The sequence below is a fragment of the Prionailurus viverrinus genome, chromosome E3 (genome assembly GCF_022837055.1).
Source record: "Prionailurus viverrinus isolate Anna chromosome E3, UM_Priviv_1.0, whole genome shotgun sequence".
In the NCBI taxonomy this organism is placed as follows: domain Eukaryota; kingdom Metazoa; phylum Chordata; class Mammalia; order Carnivora; family Felidae; genus Prionailurus; species Prionailurus viverrinus.
In genome coordinates this window covers 41,059,396-41,077,728 of record NC_062576.1, presented here as the reverse complement: position 1 = coordinate 41,077,728, position 18,333 = coordinate 41,059,396, and the positions used below count along the sequence as shown (strand labels likewise).

General features: G+C 66.0%; 1 protein-coding gene across 6 annotated transcripts in view; it reads left to right on the top strand.

Moving 5' to 3' along the window:
- Positions 1–8,835: 8,835 nt before the first annotated feature.
- Positions 8,836–18,333, top strand: part of CACNA1H (calcium voltage-gated channel subunit alpha1 H) — a 61,751-nt gene continuing 52,253 nt past the window's right edge. For 5 of the 6 annotated variants that reach the window (XR_007147777.1, XM_047838576.1, XM_047838575.1 and 2 more), the window contains exons 1-2: positions 8,836–8,934; positions 9,218–9,534. Coding sequence is in view for 5 of the 6 variants with exons in the window: in XM_047838576.1 (XP_047694532.1) it covers positions 9,236–9,534 (299 nt within the window). In the remaining variant the exon portion in view is untranslated. Of the gene's footprint in view, positions 8,935–9,184; positions 9,535–18,333 lie in introns of those variants that run through there. The other variant, XM_047838572.1, reaches the window with a different exon arrangement.

Genomic DNA, 18,333 nt, shown 5'->3' with positions numbered 1-18,333 from the left:
GCGGAGCCTCCAGGACGAGGTCGAGTGGAAGTGACCATCCTCGTCTTGTTCCTGGTCTTCCGGGAGGAGCTTCGGTCCTTCGCCATCGAGGGTGATGACTGACGCCTTGATCAGGTCCCGGGTGGGCCATGTGGCCCCGGTGGGAGGCCGCCCACCTTGGCCCTGCTGTGCTGGAACGGACGGCATCAGTGTCCGTCCGCGGGGCCGGCTGCATATCCCCAGCGGAGCCTGACAGTGATGGGCTCTGTCCTTATCTCAGTAATGAAGCCACAGAAGAGGCCATAAATCCAGGAAAATTAAAGCGTCGGCATCTGCTGAACAGAAACCCGTGCCTCCTGCAGCTGCTCTCCGGCCAAGGGAGGGGTCAGGAGCCAGAATCGGTGTCCGAGAGGATGTGCCCCCCCCCCTGCCCCCACACCGGCCCTCCTGGACTGTCCAGGGGCCCCGTCCCGAGGGTCTAGCCGGTACGGGGGGCGGCCTTGCCCCGGGGCCTCTCCGACGGAAGGGGAGGCCCCTCCGAGGGGCTGTGCTCCTGGCACCAGCCCCAACCTCAGCCTGGGCTTGGCCCCAGCTACCTCTGGCTCCAGCTCAGGTGCTCATATGCTTGCCCCTCCCCGAGCCCCAGCCTGGGGGCAGCTCCGGGTGCCAGGGAACCCTCTCTTTACGTCGCGAGGTCTCCCCGGACCTCCTCCCTGGAGCACCTACCTGGTTCCTGACTCCAGCTGGACGCTGCGTGTGGCCTGGCCCAGTCTGCCGCCTCATGCCCTCCTTTACCCCGGGGGGTGGGGGTCCCCGCAGGCCCGATCCAGCCTGGCCCCAGCAGACCCCAGTGTGTGCCCCGCAGCAGGCCCTGCCCCTGAGCCGAGGCGGGTCCTCCCCGGGGCTGGGGGCAGGTCCCAGTGGAGACCAGGCCGAGAGCAGGCTCTGGGTGGGGGGCGGGGGGTTCCTCCTGGTTATTCTAAGCACCCAGACAGCTGCTGACAGATCTGAGAGGTGGCTCGGTGATACAGGCTCACGTCTGGAGGGACAACGGGGCAACAGCAGGGACTGGTGGTGTGGGAACGCCCCCTCCCTGCTCCCTGGGCACTAATCTCTCCCGCTGGCCGAGAAGCAGGTGCCCAGGCAGGGACGGGAGGTTGGGCACTTTCTGGGGCTGTGTCTCTGGGCTGCCTGCCTTTGCAACAGGACCTCTGCGTCCTGCACCTCAGCCCTTGCTGTGGCTCCCGTGGGCTCCCATGGAAGGCTGGCGCTGCCTGGCGCTTTCTGAGGCTTGAGAAGCAAGGCTGCCCCTTTCCCTCACATGGCGGTGACATTAGCTTTTGAGGGCCACAGCGGGGGCTGGTGTGGTGTCTGCCATGTCACCGTGGCCTCAGAGAATGCAGGATCCATGCGGGCACCGGGCACCCTGGGGCGCCAGTCCAACACTCCCTTACTCCCCGCTGCACCTGCCGGAGGCCTCTCCAGGCTGGGCCTACACCTCCACCTGCTGTCTCCATGCCGCCCCCACCCCCCCACCCCCGGCTAGTCCCACCAGGCATGTGGCAAGAAGAGGAGCCTGGACACAATCCAGGCCTTCGCCAGGAGTTGGTGCTGTCCCGGCGAGGAAGCAGGAGGGTTCTGGAAGTCTCCACTTGAAGCTGGAGTCCTCTGGTTGCTGGCCTGCCCACAGTCCGGCTTCAAGGACACGGTTTTCTTCAGGGACAGGTTGGCTGTGTCCCGCCTCATCTGCCTCAAGGCCCTCAGGGCCAGACTGCCGCTCGCCGCAGCTCAGCTCTCCCAGGCGGGGTCTGGGGCCATCTGAAATTCTCTCCGGGGGAGGCAGGCGTCCCCCGAGCCGGGCGGGCTGGCGGCTGTGGTGCGTCAGCCTCCCTCCCCGTCTAGAACTGAGCCCTGCCTGCCACGACCCGGCGGGCGGGTGCTGGGGAAGCCAGCGTTGAGGGCAATCAACGGAACATTAAACAAAGCAGGAACGCTGATGTGAATGCCTTCGGAGCCCCGGCCTCTGCCAGGCCCCCGTGGTGGCCTGGTGTGTGGGCACCTCACCTGCTGTCTCAGTCCCTGTCGCTGCAGCTAGAGCGGGGCTCCCTACCCCTGTCAGGAAGGGCTGCTCGAATCTCCATTTAACTGTACAGATTAAAAAGAAAAAAAAAGTGCCCTGGGGTGAATGCGTGAAAGGAGACAGGAATCAGAGGCGGCCTGGCCTCCTGGCAGGGTCCCCACAGTCCCTGCAGCCTGGCATCCCCACCCTCCGTGACATGACGGCTGAATGAAGCCGCCGGCCCACCTGGGCCGCAGGGCGCTGGTGCATCACCGGCCTGCCCGAGGCGGGCTCACCCTTCACGTGTCCCCAGGCAGCTGGTGGCAGCTCCCGGAGGGGCTGAGTCACGCTGGTCTGAGGGGCTCCTGCTGGCTGGGCCATGAACCCCGAGCGCTCGGCCCGCGGGGGTGGGAGGGTGAATCCGGGAAGGAGGTCAGCATGCAGACCACATTTCAGGGTTCTCAGTCCCCAGCGGGTATGAGTCGCCTCTCCTGGGTTCTCGAGGGGCGTCCACAGGGGAGTCACTGCCTGCCAGGCGGAGGAGGGGCTGGCAGTGTTGACCTCTGAGGGTCTCACTCCAAGGCCTGAACTTTGGCGGGGACCCTGTGAGTGAGTCTGCTGGGCCCAGGCTCCTTGCAGGCAGGGGGGCCGGCCGCGCAGGGGGGCCGGAGGAGGAAATGGGGGCGGGGGGTGGGAGAGAAGCCTGACATCTGCCTCGGGTGTCCCGCTTTCCCACGGCCCCATCAAAGTCCTCTGGGGAAGCACCCTGGCCACTGACCACCCCCCCCCTCCCATTTCCTCACCCCACGTCGGCCCATGCCCCTCCCCCTCGGGTGCGACCTTGTTGGCGGGCACTCCCCCTGGCTCCCCTGCACACCCAGGGGGCTGCACCCCTGGATTCAAGGCTGGGACGTGCCCTCCGAGGAGATCCCACCCAAACCACCCAAGAGACGCCCCGACTCCTTCCCGCCAGTCCACCCCTGTCAGATGCCGCCGCAGGGCGGTCTCCCCAGGCCCTAGGCCGCCAATGATCCCAAGGGATGGGCAAGCGCCGGGAGGCCAACCCCGAGGGGGGTCAGGTTGCTGAGGACAGCCCACCAGCGTGGGCCTCCCTCCAGCCCCGCGGCGTCCGGAGATCCGACTCACTCCCCCCGCGCCGCACCCCTGGAGTGTAGAGCGTGCCGGCGGTTTCCAGCACACGCACAAGGATGTCCGATCCTAGAACAATTCTAGAACATTTCCATCACCGCAAGGACACTCATCCCCGTCCCCCTCCCTCCAGCCCGTGGCGACCTCGCTGAGGCTGCGCCTGTTCCGGACGCTTGGTGCAGACAGAACTGCAAGCCAGATGCTTCTCCCACGTCGCCCCACGAGGTCGCCGGCCGGAGCCACACGCCTGTTCGCGGCTGAGGGATGCTGCGTCGTGTGCATGGTCTCCGTCCCCGCTATCAGGCCCGGGGACCTTGGGGGCTCGGGAGACGTTCCAAACCCCTCGGTGGGCTGTGCCCACAGCACGTCCTGGGCAGGGCAGGGCTCCCGCAGACGGGAGTGAGACTCGGGCCTGGAGCAGCCGTGCCCCCCACCGTCTCTCCGCCCTCCTGGAGCTCCGTGTAGTCGAACAACAGCGACAGGAGGAGGAGAGGGACGGGAAGGGGTAAGCCCCACCCGCGGTGATGGTGAGCGCGTGTAGACCCTCCACCACCTTTCAACCCACCTGTAACAAAACGGACAGATTCTGTGCTCAGCTCCATTTAAGACTCCATCATCGGGGCGCCTGGGTGGCGCAGTCGGTCGAGCGTCCGACTTCAGCCAGGTCACGATCTCACGGTCCGGGAGTTCGAGCCCCGAGTCCGGCTCTGGGCTGATGGCTCGGAGCCTGGAGCCTGTTTCCGATTCTTTGTCTCCCTCTCTCTCTGCCCCTCCCCCGTTCATGCTCTGTCTCGCTCTGTCCCAAAAATAAATAAAAAACGTTGGAAAAAAAAAAAAAAAAAAAAAAAGACTCCATCATCCAATATGGAAACCTTACTGCTCCCAGTTGAGACTCGAGGCCACATCCGAAATGCTGAGAGGCCCTGGACCACCCCCCGCCCCCCCGCGCCAGGCCAACTGTCAGCCAGTCCCCGGGCCCCTGGCCCCATGGTGCACACGCACAGCTTGGCGGGTGGGTGCCCCAAATCGAGCACAGGCACCTTGGGGCTCCAGTGGGCGCCCGCCCCTCCGTGCATGCTGTGCGCCAGGCACCTCGCAGCCGCCCCACCTGCTTGGGCTCTAAACCCCCTGTGCAGCTGTGCACCTACAGAATGAAGGTCTGGAAGGTTCCACACTTCGGAGTGACCTGCTTGTGGAGACCGGGGGCCGAAGCCACACCCCACAGCCTCCAGCCCCCCTTCCACAGCGACCCCAGGTGACCTGAGCTGGCAGGCCTGGGGCTGGAACCGAACCGTCTGAGCCTGTAGCGTGTGAGCAGGTAGGCGAGGGCCCGCTCGCTGATGCCAGTCAGGTGCCCCCCGCCCGCCCCAGCACAGCACCCCCTTCCCCGGTGCCTATTTCCGAGTGCACGGACTCCTGGGGTGAGCACCCTGGGGCCCCACGGAAGGTGCCTGGCTCAGTCCTCCCGGTCTGCCTCCCAGCCCTGTCACACCTCACCTCCTGCTGCCGGCAGGAAGGTCACCAGAGAAAATATAGAACACCCAGTTACATTTGAATTTCAGACATAAACACGGTTTCTAGTACAGGTACGTCCCATACGTTACATGGGATATATTTGTACTAAAAAGTATTCATTCCTTGCCATTCCAAGCTAACTGGGCAACTTGTTCTTTTGTTTTTTTCTTAGGGAGGAGAGCGCATGAGCGGGGAAGGGGCAGAGAGAGCCAGAGAGAGAATCCAAGCAGGCTCCACGCTCAGTGACCCTGGGATCGTGAGCAGAGCCGAAATGAAGAGTCAGACACTTAGTGGACTGAGCCCCCGCCAGGCACCCCGACGACCTGTATTTTAACATGGGAAGCACCTGTCACTGGAGGCCGCCTGGCTGGGCAGGGGCCCGGGCTGCCCGTCCCGAAGGCCACCCTCTGTGGAGCCTGGCCCGGCCGCACGCACAGTAAGGCGAGTACCTGTGGGCCTGGCTTTCGGCGTGGGGCTCGAAGGTCAAGGTGGGTCGGCCGCCTGCCGGCCCAGGCCCCTGCTTGGAGGCCTGAGCTCCCTTCAGCACCCCAGAGGGCTCAGTGGGGCTCACCTCCACTCGTGCCCGACAGCCACCAAGCGGCCGCGCTGTGAGGACCCCGGCCCGGCACACTCACCTGCCGGGTGACCCAGGTCTCACCTCCCCAAGCCTTGGCTTCTGGCCATGGCTCTTACCAATCTCACGTGGGCTAAGCCCTTCCTGTCCACCCACCTGGGACAGGCACGGGCCAACCCCACGGGAAGCCACGGTCTGGCCCAGAAAGCAAACGGGGGCCAGCAGACGGCAAGGTGAGCACTGCAGAGGCAGCTTCGGACAGGCCCCTGAGCTCCGGAGGCTGCCCCCCGGGTCCTGACAGAGGTGGCCACGCTGCCCCCTGCCCCGCAGCCCGGACTCTCAAAGTGGAGGGCCCCCCCAAGGCAGGCGGAATGTTCCACAGCCACACACCTCAAGGGGCTGAGGCCTTCTCCCAGGGGGGGCGGAGCCTGTTTCTACTTTCCTCCCACTGAGCTAAGGGGCCATTTCCCCCACACTCCACGCACACACGGCAGATCTTTGTCCAAGAAAAGCTCTGCCCTTAAAAAAACAGAGTAAATAGCAAAAAGCAGAACCAAATTTTCCAGAGGCCTGGAGGGTTTAAAAGACAATACATCTGAACACTCTGTACAGTTTAATTAAACAATTTTAATGCCAATTTCCAAATCGTCCTATGCCTCGTGTCTCCTGAACATTCCTTCCCAGCAACGTGAACGTATTACCGTCTCGGCGTTTTCAGCATCATTTTCCCTCCCGGGCGAGGCTACCCCCTCGTGGGGCAGACCCCCTCTCGCCGATGACCGCCGGCCTCGGCTGTGCTACCTTGAGCCTGATGGAGGCCCAGTGCAAGCCCGTGGCTTCCTGGGGGCAGTCCCGCTGGACGCCGGGAACGCGGGCGTCGGTGAGCACCAGCCCCGGGGGACGCAGAGCCTTGGGAGGCCGGTTCTGGCAGGCCCTCAGCTCGGTCAGATGGGAGTGGAAGATAGTAGGAGGTAGAAAATGCCCCTTCGAGGGACGGCACGGCCCCGCCCGTCTGTAAACGGGCCACGGGGTTTCTGAAGGCTATGGGCCTTGTCAGGTTACAGATGTTGTCTTTAAAAAATAATGTCTATTTTAAAAAATCCACGGCTCTGCCCTTTCTGCAGACATCCAGAGGACAGAGCGTGACAGAAAAGGGTGACAGTCTGTCTCGTTCAGAATGACATGCAGCTTTCTCCCTGTGCCAAGGGACCCCGTGGAAACTGTGCCCTGCCCTCCCCTTCCCCAGCACCCCACCTCAAGGCTGGCCCAGCACATAGGTACCCCAGGCTCTCTCTGGTTTTTCCTACTCCTCAGCCGTCTCCTGTGTGCCACAGGGCCTTTGCACAGGCTGCTCGCCCTGCTGGGAATAACCCTCTGTTCCTCTTCTGGCTGCTTTCTTGTTCTCAATATGTCTCCTGCTCCCCATCTTTCTCAGCTCTCCATGGCACTTAACACAGTTTGTAAATGTTTTCATCCTGCATCCAAGGATGTGTTACTGGCTGCCTCCTTGCTGGAATGAAGCTTCGGGGAACAAGAACAGCGCCTGGACTGGTCCCTGTCGCTGGGTCCCCAGTTCCTCCCAGGGCCCGGCACCCATTTGACCTCTCGCTAATTTTTGTCCAGCAAACCACGAAGAGCCTCCAGCTGAAACCCATCTGGAGCTTCCCCCTCAATTGTAAGGAGTGCGGAGAACAGGGGATCCAGGGACCCTTGCCCAAGGACCTGCTTCGGCTTCTGTGTCTGTCCCATCCTTGCAAGCTTCCCTGCAGGGCTGAGGTCTAGGCCCCTGGGCTCTTCCAGAGCCTTCTTCCTCGTGGCCAGAGCCCTAATTGCTATCTGAGGACCTTAATTACTGGTTGTGGCCCTCGGCCGCTAAGTAGCGGCATTAAAGTAGAGTAAATGTTTTCCTTTTCCTGAAAAGTTCATATATACAAGAGGGGGTGCCGCTCAGCGGTGAGCAGCCTGCGCAGAGGGCACCGCCTGGGGCCTGCCCGGCAGCTACTGTGGGCACGCCTTCCCGTACCTTCGTCCACCCCACAGAGTGCCTTTCCCAGGGCGCAGCTGCCCCCAGGGCCTCCCCGAGTCCCCGCACAGCGCCTTCCCACCCTGCAGGTGGAGAAGCCCAGGGCGGCAGCCGTGCCAGGTCTGGGAGTCCCCAGGTGGCCTTCACTCCCTGCCACCCCAGCAGCCGGTGAGGCCTAAGGCTCCTGGAGCAGCATGTGAGGACCGGCCAGCTGCCTGCTCTTTGTCCGAAGGTGGTGGGGCTCTGCACACTGACTGGGGTGGGGGGTGGGGGGTGGGGGGTGGGGGGTGGGAGGGCGGGGGGGGTTGGCAGGAGCGAGGGAGCTGCCCCTCCGAGGAGGCTGGCTGGGGGGGTGGGGAAGGTGCTCCCAGAGCAGTAGTCCCATGGTGACCGTGGTGACTGGTGGTCCTGGTTCTGACTCCAGGCGGGGCACTGGGGTGGGGAGGAGTCAGGAGCCGGCCCGGCCCCCACCCCCTCCGCTGACACCCAGAGGGCAGGTCTCCCTGTGCGCCTGGTGGGGGCCTGCCTTGCTGGTCTGGTCCAGGCGCTGAGATAGCCACGGTCCCACGAGGACTCCTCTATGGAAGGACCCCTGGAACACAGGAGCTTCAGTGACCTGTTCTGCGTGTGCTCAGTGTGAGAGACTGGGGGCTGCAGGAGGGCCCGGCCCCGGCCGCAGGGTCTCACGTGTCCCGACCCAGGAGGGGTGGGCACGGGACAAGTTCGCAGAAACTGCCTCATGTATGCGCGCGCGCGCGCGCGCGCGCGCGCGGGTGCTGGGGGAGATGCGGCTGCGGGCGCACCCAGAATCCCACCCACGGACACAGCGGCACATCACACGGGCACGGTCACACCCAAAACACACACGCGGAGGGGGAGGGGCACGCAGCCTCGCAGTCACGGCCGCGGCCGCCCACGTCCACCCGGCCCCGCCCCCTCGGCGACCCCGGCCCGCCTCGCCCGGGTGTAGGGGGCGGTGCGCGGCGGCGGGGAGGGAGAGGGGGTGGGGGAGGGGGAGGGGAGAGCCCGCCTCCGCGGCTCGGGCCGCCCCCGCAGCGGGGGGCGGGGAGCACGTTGGCGCCGCTCCCCGCCCCCCGCCGAGCCTCTCCGCGCGCGCCCCCTGACGAACCGCGCGCCCGAAGAGGGGGTGGGGGGCGCGGAGGGGTCCAGCCCCGCCCTCCCTGCCCCTGGGAACGGGCGGGTGCCCCCCGCGATGGGGGAGGGTCGGTCGCGCGCGTGCCTCGGGGCGGGGGCGGGGGCGGCCCCTCCCTCTCGGCGCCCCTGCGGCCCCGCCCCCGCGCCGGCCCCGCCCCCGCCCTCCGCCGCTCACTCCGAAGTTTCCTGCGCCGCGCGCGGACACGCTCCGGGCTTGCTCGCCGCCCCGCGCCCCCGCCCCGCGCCCCCCGGCCCCGCGCCCCGCGTCCCCGGCTCGTCAGCCCAGCGGGCCCCTTCCGCCCCGGGGTCGCCGCCGTCGCCGCCGGGCCAGCCGGAGCGGGAGCCGAAGCCGGCGGGCCGGGGCCGGGGGCGCGGGCCGGGGGCGGCGCGCTCCAGCCGGGGCCGAGCGCCGTGCCGGGTCCGCGGTGACCGCGCCGCCCGGGCGATGCCCGCGGGGACGCCGCCGGCCGCCGGAGCGAGGTGAGACACGGCTGGGGACGCGCGCCCCACTGCGCGGCGGGACCCTCTTCAACTTAGCGGAGCCCGCGTGGGCGCCCTTGGGGCCCCCCGCCCCGGCGATGGGGGAGGGGCGGCCCAGCCCTCGCCGGAGGGAGGGGGCGGGCGGGGGCGGGGGGCGCATTTGTCTCTAATAAGGGAAGACAAAGACATGCCGGCGACCGCGGCTGTTCCCGCAGCTCCGCCGTTCCCCAGGCGGGCGAGGGGTGTCGTTCCCGGGTCGCGGTCACCGCCTGTCACCCCGCAGGTGCTGCCCATTGCCACCATGACCGAGGGCGCGCAGGCGGCCGACGAGGTCCGAGTGCCCCTGGGCGCTCCGGCCGCGGGCTCGGCGGTGGCGGCAGGGGCGTCCCCGGCGAGCCCCGGGGCGCCGGGGCGGGAGGCGGAGCCGGGGTCCGGGGCCGGCGCGTCGCCCCCCGAGAGCCCGGCGGCCGAGCGCGGCGCGGAGCTGGGCGCCGACGAGGAGCAGCCCGTCCCGTACCCGGCGCTGGCGGCCACCGTCTTCTTCTGCCTCGGGCAGACCACGCGGCCGCGCAGCTGGTGTCTCCGGCTGGTTTGTAACCCATATCCTTCCAGGGCAGCCGGGCTGCAAGGCGTGGGGTCCGGAGCGCGGGACCTCCTCTGTGTGGCCCCTGCGAGGCCGGAGCGGGCTGGGCGCACGGGCAGCGCAGGGCACGGGAGTGGGGGCACCAGGGGCGTCCCCGCGTGCCCGAATGGAGTGTCCCCGGTCCAGAGTCCGTCCGGGATGGGGGAGGGTGGGAGAGAAGCGGCGAGGCCATCACGGACTTGGAGAGGAGAGGGGTCGGCGGGGCGGGAAGTCGGAACTCCCAGGGCTCCCGTGGGTGGCGGCCAGGAGGGGAAGGCCGCCCCCGGGGCCGACAGAATGTCCATCAGAGGCGGGACCCTTGCCGGGGAAGGGGAGGGGGAGGCCGGAAGGAAGTAGAGTAAGGGGAGCAAAGTTTCCAGCCTGTGCTTTGCGCCTCCGAGCGTCGCGGGAGATCGAGCGTCGCGGGAGATCGACCGGTGGGGCCGGAGGCGGTGCGCGGCGGCCGGCCCTTTTCCAGGGAGAGATGCCGTGACGTTGGTTGTGAACTCGCCTCTCCAGGCTGAACTCGGTGCTGGGGCTGATTTAAGTCATGCGCAGCTGGGGGTGGGGGGCAGGGACGCAGCTGGCTCTGCACTGTGGAGTCCCTTCTTCTAGTGCTTTCCCTGGGAAGGGGCCCCTTTTCTGTTCTTGGCCAGAGTGGCAGAGAAGGTTCTAGACTGGCGTTGGGTCGGCCGGGGCACTTCTGGGATGCAGACAGCTGGTCTGGTGGCCCCCCAGCAGATGGCTTTTGGGGACTGTCTCACTGGGGTCCTGTCCATCCTGAACGTTGGCTGTTACTGGTGGGAAGTGGTTTCCAGGTGGCCGGGCTGTGGGCGCCCTGCCTTCCTGCCCTTCCACAGGGAGACACTTGGCAGACCGGGTCCGTGGAGTGGGGGACAGGGCCGAGGCCAGGAGGCTGACAGAGGTGGGGACCAGCCTGTAAACTTTCTCTGTCAAAATCGAGACCGAGGTGAAAATGAGCAATGTGTGTGTATATTTTTTCTACCTTGTGTGTTTAACTGTGTAAATATTAAACGTGAGAGAAGAATCTGTACCGAAGAAAAGTAATAAAACCCATGCTCCTCTTTTCCGAAATCTAAACATCGGCTGAGTCCAGTTTACCTTCTGGTTGTCAAGAAGGTCATCATGGTCCCAAGGCCCAGGGCCGGCCTCAGGCATGGCGGCAGGCTTCAGAGCCTGCCTGTGTCCTGCACCCGTGATGGCCTTCGGGGGGCACCCCCCCCCCCCCACCCCAGGACATCAGGCTTGTCTTCCCGCACAGCAGCCGGCCTGGCCTGGCCTTCTCTCTGGGACTCTGACCTGGAGATGGCCGGGTCACCTCACTTTGCCGGGAGTGGTGGGTGTGGTGGCGGATTGTGCCCCAGGGCCTGGTTTGGGACAGGACCGGAGTCCGGCTTCTCCAAGCTCGTGCAGAGACCAGCTAGGGAAAGAGTCTGCGAGGCCTGCACTTTGTCTCTTCTGACAGCCCCCGTGCCTGGCTGCGGTGTTCTCTGGAGGCTGACCCCGGGGGTGCTGGGTGTCCCGGGCCTTCAAGGCAGGCTGTGTCCCTGAGGGCGTCTGACAAGGTTGTTTGTGTTATTGGGCGCAGGGAAGGTGCGGCGGGGAGCCGTGCGCAGGTGGGCTGCAGCCCAGAGGGCCGTGGGGGCCGGGACTGGCAGGGCTGGGTTAGTGTCCTTGTGTGTGTGCTCCCCGTGACCACGCTGGAGGGGGAGGGTTTGTCAGCCGGGGGAGCTCACTGTCTCCTCTAACTGTGGGGGGGGGCGGTCAGGGGCTCAGATCATGGGATCATTTTACCTCTGTGCAAATTCTGCATCTGTCACGTGGGGTGGGCATGTCACGGCCTTTGGTCTCAGGGGGACGGCCGCTGACCTCCAGCAGATACAGGGCCGCGTCTTGGGGGCGTGCGTCAGCCCTGGGGGGCACTCAGAATAAGCTGGCGCGCTTGGACGGGGGGGGGGGGGCCTCGGTTCTCTCCAAGGGTCTGCGAGGCCTCAGCACGGCTGCTCAGAGCACTTGAGATTCCCTGGGTCAGCAGGGCCGGCCCTGGCCGGACAGTGGGGCGTCCTGTAGCCACGGGGCACTTCCGCCCCCTCCGGCTGCTTCCCTCCCCATCCTGGGGAGCCTCTCACGCTGCAGAGGACAAAGTCAAAGGGAAATGGGGTAATTGGGTTTGCTCTGGGAACCCACACTCCGTGCAGCAGCTTCTCGCTTTCCAGACGCTGGCAGAATCCCAGCTGACGTCTGTGGAGCCCGGGCCGAGCCCGGATCCCGTCAGCGAGTGGAATGCAGGACGGGGCCTTCCTTAAGCCCCCCGACCTTTTGGGAGCGCTAAGTGGATGACCCCGGCACAAAGGACCGCGCCTGGTCTGTTTTTGCCTTAAGGGGGCCTCCGACGCAGAGCGAGGGAGCCTGCAGGGGCAGCCCGTGCCCTCATCGATTTACTTTGCTTTTCGAAAATATAACCGTGCTGGAACTTTTGGGGCAAGTGCTGTCTCTCCTACACAGGTTTATTTATAGAGGGAGGTGGGTGGGATCTGTGTGTTGTAGCCCGCGTGGCTGGGTTATGTTCTGCCCGGGCTCCCCCAGGGTTCCTGACTCCGCGGCGACGCGCGACGCAGCTGCTGCGGTCCCAGCACCCAGGCCGGGCGGGGCCTCCGGGGACGCTTACCGGTTGGGAAGGGGGCCCCCCGGGGAGGCCAGCTGCAGCCCGGCAAAGGTGTCGAGGGACTAGGCTGTGGTCGAGGAGGCACTTGGGGGCTCAGGGGTGGCGTGCACCTCCAGGAGCCGCTTCCCGGGGGCCAGGGGCCAGACACACCTCGGCACAGAGCTCGGAGAAGCCAGAGGGACGCGTCAAGGTCACACGGCTGCTGGAGGGCAGAGCTGGGTGAGCCCTGTGTGACTCACAGGTCCCAGCGTTTGGCAGGGGCGTGAGGCCGGACAAGTCCAGCGTTTTGAAGGTGTCTGCCGAACCCCGTGCTTCAGGCTGTTAAACCGCCACCCGCGCCTGGGGCTTATGGTGGGTGTGGGTGTCCTGGCCAGGACACTTGGGGCGTTGACGCGGGGCAGCACCCCCTCCGTCCCGCAGCTCGCTGTGTCCCCACCAACCTGACGGGAACAGGACAGGTGCACCTTCCTGAGCTTGTGGCTGTGATCCCCTGAGCGCTTTGTCTTATGCACACACGGGGCTTCCTGCGTGCGCTCTGGGGATGCAGGCCTGGGGTGCCTCTTCCGAGCTCCTTCTCATCCCAGCGCGCTGTTCCTGGATTCGGGCCCTCGTCTGGCACCAGTGTGTCTGTTTCCCTGGACTTGGTGTCCCTAGGCCGGCCCTTCCAGGGGAACGGGCGTCTTCCCAGAGGCCGGGAGGGGCTCTCGCGCAGGCACTAAACCCGCCTGGGGGGGCAGATGGGAAGGCCATCCTGGCCCGGGTAGAATTAGGGGACACGAAACAGAAATGGTGTGCGCAGTGTGGGGGCCTCGCCCCTCTGGGCCGGCCGGGGTGTAGCGTATCTGCCCCAGGCCCACGGTCACCAGCCTGCAGGCCAGGCCCCTGCGGCCCTGAGGCTGAAGCTCACGGCTCCTGAAGAAGGAGGTCCCGAGGGCATCCGTTCACGCCGAGCATCTCTCTGGGGCTGGGCGGAGGGGATCAGATGCAGAGACACCCGCTCTCCCCCAGCTGAGACAGGGGTATCGTGGTGGGGGCTTCACGGGGAGGTGGTGTTGTCCCCGAGACCTGAGAGGGCAGCGGTGGAGAGGCGGATCTCGGAGTACTCGACCGAGGCAGGGCTGGGGGTGTCATGTTCTTAGTGTGGCTGCTCCTGGAGGGTTTGAGGGGGAGGGCTCTGAACACTGGCCTGAGCTCCCGTTTCTCCTAAGCGAGAGCTGGGCCGTAAGGTGTCACCTCCCTGGGTTCTGTGGGTTGCTAAGGAGGGCTTCTTGGAGGAAGTGAGGTTGGCTTGGGCTGTGTGGATGGGTAGGAGCTGGTGGTAGAGAAAGAAAAGGAAGGCTTCTATGGGTTTCTGGTTCCCACAGGAAAGCAGCCTTTGGGGGGGGGGGGCAGGCCTTGGAAGGAGAATTAGTGTGAGTTGAGTTTTGTCCGCCTTCGAGGGACCAGGCCATGTCCCCATTGCTTTTGGTGCCCTGGGACTGCCCAGAAAGGGATTCGGCCGAGAGCTTGTTTTCTCTGCAGTGGCCTAGACTTCAGGCTTGTCCAGGGCCCCCACCTCAGCCCTGATGGGGTTTTGAGCTAGGGCAGCATTTGGTGTTGTTTGAGCTCACTGGTGGCCTGATTCGTTGGCGGAGGCCAGGAAGCACAGAGTCAGGGCCGGGTGCGTGTGTCACGGTGAGACCAGGTGTGGCCATTAGCCGTTCCGCAGCTGAGTGTGGCTGGACTGATCTCAGTGAAGGCGTTGGGATGGGTGGGCCAGGGGGAGGCTGTTGGGGCCCGGGGGTCAGGGGCGCTCTAGAAGCTTAGTGGACAGGGACTTGGGTGGGAGGACGTGGACAGGAACGTCCTTGGCTGGGGAGCAAATGGCACAAGCAAAGGTCCTGAGGCAGGTGGAACGTATCCCTGAAGCTTGGAGCTGTTGGGGGTTTGCGAGGAGGCCCAGGTAAGGAGAGGCAGGAGGCCAAGGCTAGGAAAGCCTTGTGGGCATGGCAGGCAGGATGGGGGCCGGCCTGGGTCTCAGGGAACGGCTCTGCCTCCAGCTGGCCTTGGGGCTTGTTTCTCAAGGTCGGGGCGGTGTGGAGACCGGGCTGGGGGAAACGGTGGTGAGGTAGAGAAGAGCAGGTACAGAGCGCCCTGGGGGCAGAGGCCTGGAGGTGGGACCGAGGTGAGGGCGTAGCCGGCACCAGCACCCAGACCGAGCCCTTGGACTGTGTGGGTGTCGCATTTGGACCCCCCAAATCTGGTCTGGGTGCCCTCCCTGGCATGGTGGAGCCCTCGGGGTGGTCCAGGGTGGCTCCCCGCGCCTGCCGGTGGTGCACCAGGCCAGACAGCGGCCTCCCGGGGTTGCTGGCAGGACTCCCGAGTGCAGAGTGAGGATGTGCGGGGGATGGGCCAGCCTGTCTGGCATCCCAGGGGTGGATTCAGGGCAGCCAGGCTGGGCCCCAAGCAGTGAAGGTCGGGTCGTCCAACGTGGTGTCCTGTTTGTGTCCAGAGCCCGCCCTGGAAGGGGGCGGCACAGCCTCGGAGGCCCAGTTAGGAAGGTCCTTTTTCTTTCTGCTTGTGAGTGGGTATTTGAGCGGGCTGGGGGCGGGGGGGGGGGAGCCTCAGAGGAGCCAGATACCCCCTTCCTCCATCGGTGGTTAATTCTGACACCCCGGCGACACCCAGGACACCCAGGAGTCGTGCGGGCCCAGGTCGACTCCCCGGCAAGTGGACCTGGGGAGTGCAGTCAGGCGAAGGCCCCACGCGGTGATCCGGAGCCTTGGATTCCCAGACAGGATGGGGTGCAGGGGAAGACAGCCTGGCCCTCGAGAGCTGGCAGCGGGTCTGGGCACCATCCCCAGAGCGCCGTGCCTGCGCGGGTGACAGATGGGGGCCACTCTGCCGCGCCGTCTTCCCCGAGTGAGTAGCAGCTCGTTCTGCCCGGGGTGGGGCCGCACGGAGCAGACGCACGCCTTGCGGGGGAGGTGGGGGTGTGCTTCCCTGAGTCGGGCCGCCAAGCCCTCGCCTTCGCCCGCCGTCCGCCGCGGGAACGGGCTGGCAGGGCCCCGGGTTGTGATCAGCGGGGCAGCTGATGAGTGTGCGAAGTCAGAGCGTGCGGGGGGAAGGGAGGCGGGGGAGGGGGGGCTGCCTGTGTCCTCGCCAGCAGCAGGAAGCTCCGTGTTGTGAGCCGCCTGCGTCTCTGGCTGGGGGCCGCTCCTGGCTCTTGGGGGTTTTCGGCCCTGGACGAGCCCCTTTCCTTGCCTGCGACGCGTGTGAGGACCAGGTCCGTGTCCCAGAGCAGACCTTCCCGGTCCCCGGTCTCCACCACGGCCTTTCTTCGCCAAAGCTGAGGGCAGACAGGGGACCGCAGAACCCCCTGCCCGGGCTCCTGAGGTTTGGGTGCGGCTGGTGGTCTCCAGGCCTGGCTGCTCACGCGTGTCGGATGGACCCAGGCCAGGCCGCAGCTTCGTCCGTCTGGACGGCTTAGGCGGGGGAGGGAGCGGACGTTCCCGATGCACCTGCCTGTGCGGGCGCACATGCGCACGCTGGTCCTCCTCGGTGGACGCACGGCCCGTCCTGCTGGAACACGGTAGAGCCTGACCCTGGCCTTGGCACAGAGACACGCCAGGCCAGGGGCAGCAAGCCGGTGTGGTCACGCTGTCCTCTCTGTTCTGGACTCTGCCCTCCCCCCCACTGAGGCTGACGTCCAGGGGAGTATGGGCACAGTGGGGACATCGGGGTGGACATGGCTCAGCATCTGTTTTTTCTGGACCAGACCTCAGTGGTCTTCGGCAGGAGCCCTGTGTCTCAGCTCCTCTCTGGCCTGGGGGCTGCAAGGGCGGGGGGACAGCATCTTTGCAGGGGGCAGGCCTGAAGCCAGTGTCCCCCCACTGGAGGAAGGCCCCAGGGCCTTCTAGGATTCCTTGGCTCTCCCTGGCCGCCAAGGAAGGGGGTTAACGGTCCCCTCGTGCAGGTGGTGGTGGCCCCATGCTTCCTTTGGTTTCCCCTTGTGTCACAACTGATCGTCCTTGTTGGTCACTGATAGTGTGGGGTTCACTGGGGGCCCCGGATCGGGTGGTGAAGGGCCCAGTCCAGTCTCCAGCTGGCCGGTGAGAGGGCCTCGAAGACCCTGGACTTGCTCTCCATCCCGTCCCCCGTCTGCACACGGGGTGTGCAGTCTGGGACACGCTAATGGAGGAGGGAGAGGCGGGGGTGTTTCCCAGTAGGCAGCAGAGCCGGTGGGGTGGACGGGATTCGGGTCCTTGGAGTCCAAGGCAGCCAGGCGGAGGTGGCCTCTGAGCCTGGGGCATGGGGCGGGCGTCTCTCTGATGCCAGGCCCCACCATTGTATCAGAGGCGGGGGCCACTTGGGTCACCACCCTGAGACCCTCGTCTGGACCACTGGCCGAGTACGGCACGTCCCCCGGGAGGATGCCTGACAAGCCAGCCCAGAGGGACCAGCCCCTCCAGCCCCTGACCCTCCAGGCGGTGGCTGTAGGAGCGAGCCCCCCCCCCCCCGGGGCCCCCCTTCCGCCCCAGGCTCTCCAACGCTGGACGTGTAACGGGGACGTGGAACCACGCGGCGGGTGTTGCTGGACCCAGGCCCGAGGCCGCCACCCACCCTACCCACTCAGTGCCCCAGGGGCGACCTTTGAACCCCTACTGCCTCTGGGGCAGCCCAAGTGGCCAGCCTTCAGCTGACCTTTTCCACTCGGTTACGGCGATCCCCGTGTTGGTAAAAGGGGTGCGTGCAATCCCTCAGGCCGTGTGTGCGTTTTGGCCTCTGCCCTTGATTCCGGCCTGGGGCCGGGTCCTCGCTGGCCCCAGGGAGACCGTGAAGGGGGCTGAAGGGAAACAAACATGAGGGCGGCGGTGTTGGGGCGCGGCGAGGAGGCACCCCTCCTGTGCACCGGGGCAGGTGCTCGGGTCGGGCAAGCAGGGTGTGTGCTTACGGTGGGCAGAGGGGCGGGCGCAGCGTCCACACTAGCTGGCACGTGTGAGCCGCCGTGCTGGCTTGAGTAGCGTCCCCCAAACTCACGTCTCCGGGGAAGCTCGGAACGTGGATATCTGTGCAAGTCGGGCTTTTGCGGTTGAGGTGAATCTGGAGAAGGGGGAGCCCCGGGGCAATGGTTGTGTCCTCAGAACCAAGAGTGAGGTCCTGGGAAGATGCAGGCAGATGTTGGGGTGATGTGTCTGCAGCCCAGGGCTGCCCAGGGCTTCCACAGCCATCAGAACCTGGAGGCACCTGGACCCCTCCTCCCTCGTGGTCCCCAGGGCACCTGCCCCAGCTCGCACCCCCCTGGGCTTGCCTTCTGCCGTCCCCTTGGAGGGAGATCCTGGAGGTGAGGGACGTCTTGGCGGGAGGGAGTCCTTTTTAGGATGAATCACAGTCACCTGTGCCGCGTCAGGCTCTGCAACGAGGAGCCACCCAGGGAGAGGGAAACCCAACCGTGAAATCAGTCATTGTGAGCGATTTGGGTGGACGCAATATGTGTTCCTGACGTCTGAGGCAGCGAGGCAGGCAGGGGCTCCCGGCCTGGGGTGTCTGTCCCTCCTGCTGTGGGCCCCACCGTGAGGAAGGGCAGGGAGTGGCCGTGGCTGTGTGTTCCTGTCCTCGGGGGCTCCTGGGAGGCTTCCCCCAGGGAGTGTCATCCGTGGCGTCGAGCACATGCCCTGGACCATCCTTTCCACTGCTCGGGCCTCTCCCCGCAGGACAGGGGAGACTCTCCAAGAGTCTGAGGTCCCCACTCAGCCAGGGCCCCCCCCACCCCGTGTTGTCAGGGGCTCTCGTGCATCCCCGGGGGTACAGTTAGGTCCCACGGCCACAGCGGTGCCAGGGCTGACGGTATCGGGGCCGGATTCCCAGCTGGGGAGCCGCTCTGGGGTAGTGGGGGCCCTGGGGGGTCTTGGCACATTGTCGTCTGAGAAGCCACAGAGTGGCCCTGCCCACGGGGTGGCCAGAGAAGAGGTTGCCTCCGTTTTGGGGTGGGCTCCCACGACCCCAAGAGCCCAGCCCTCGCTTCATGGGTGAGGACAGTGCTGCTCCCTGCCTTTCGGGCACAGGACCCCTAGCTTCCCAGGGCCTTGTTTGGGGTGCCAGGGCAGTGCTT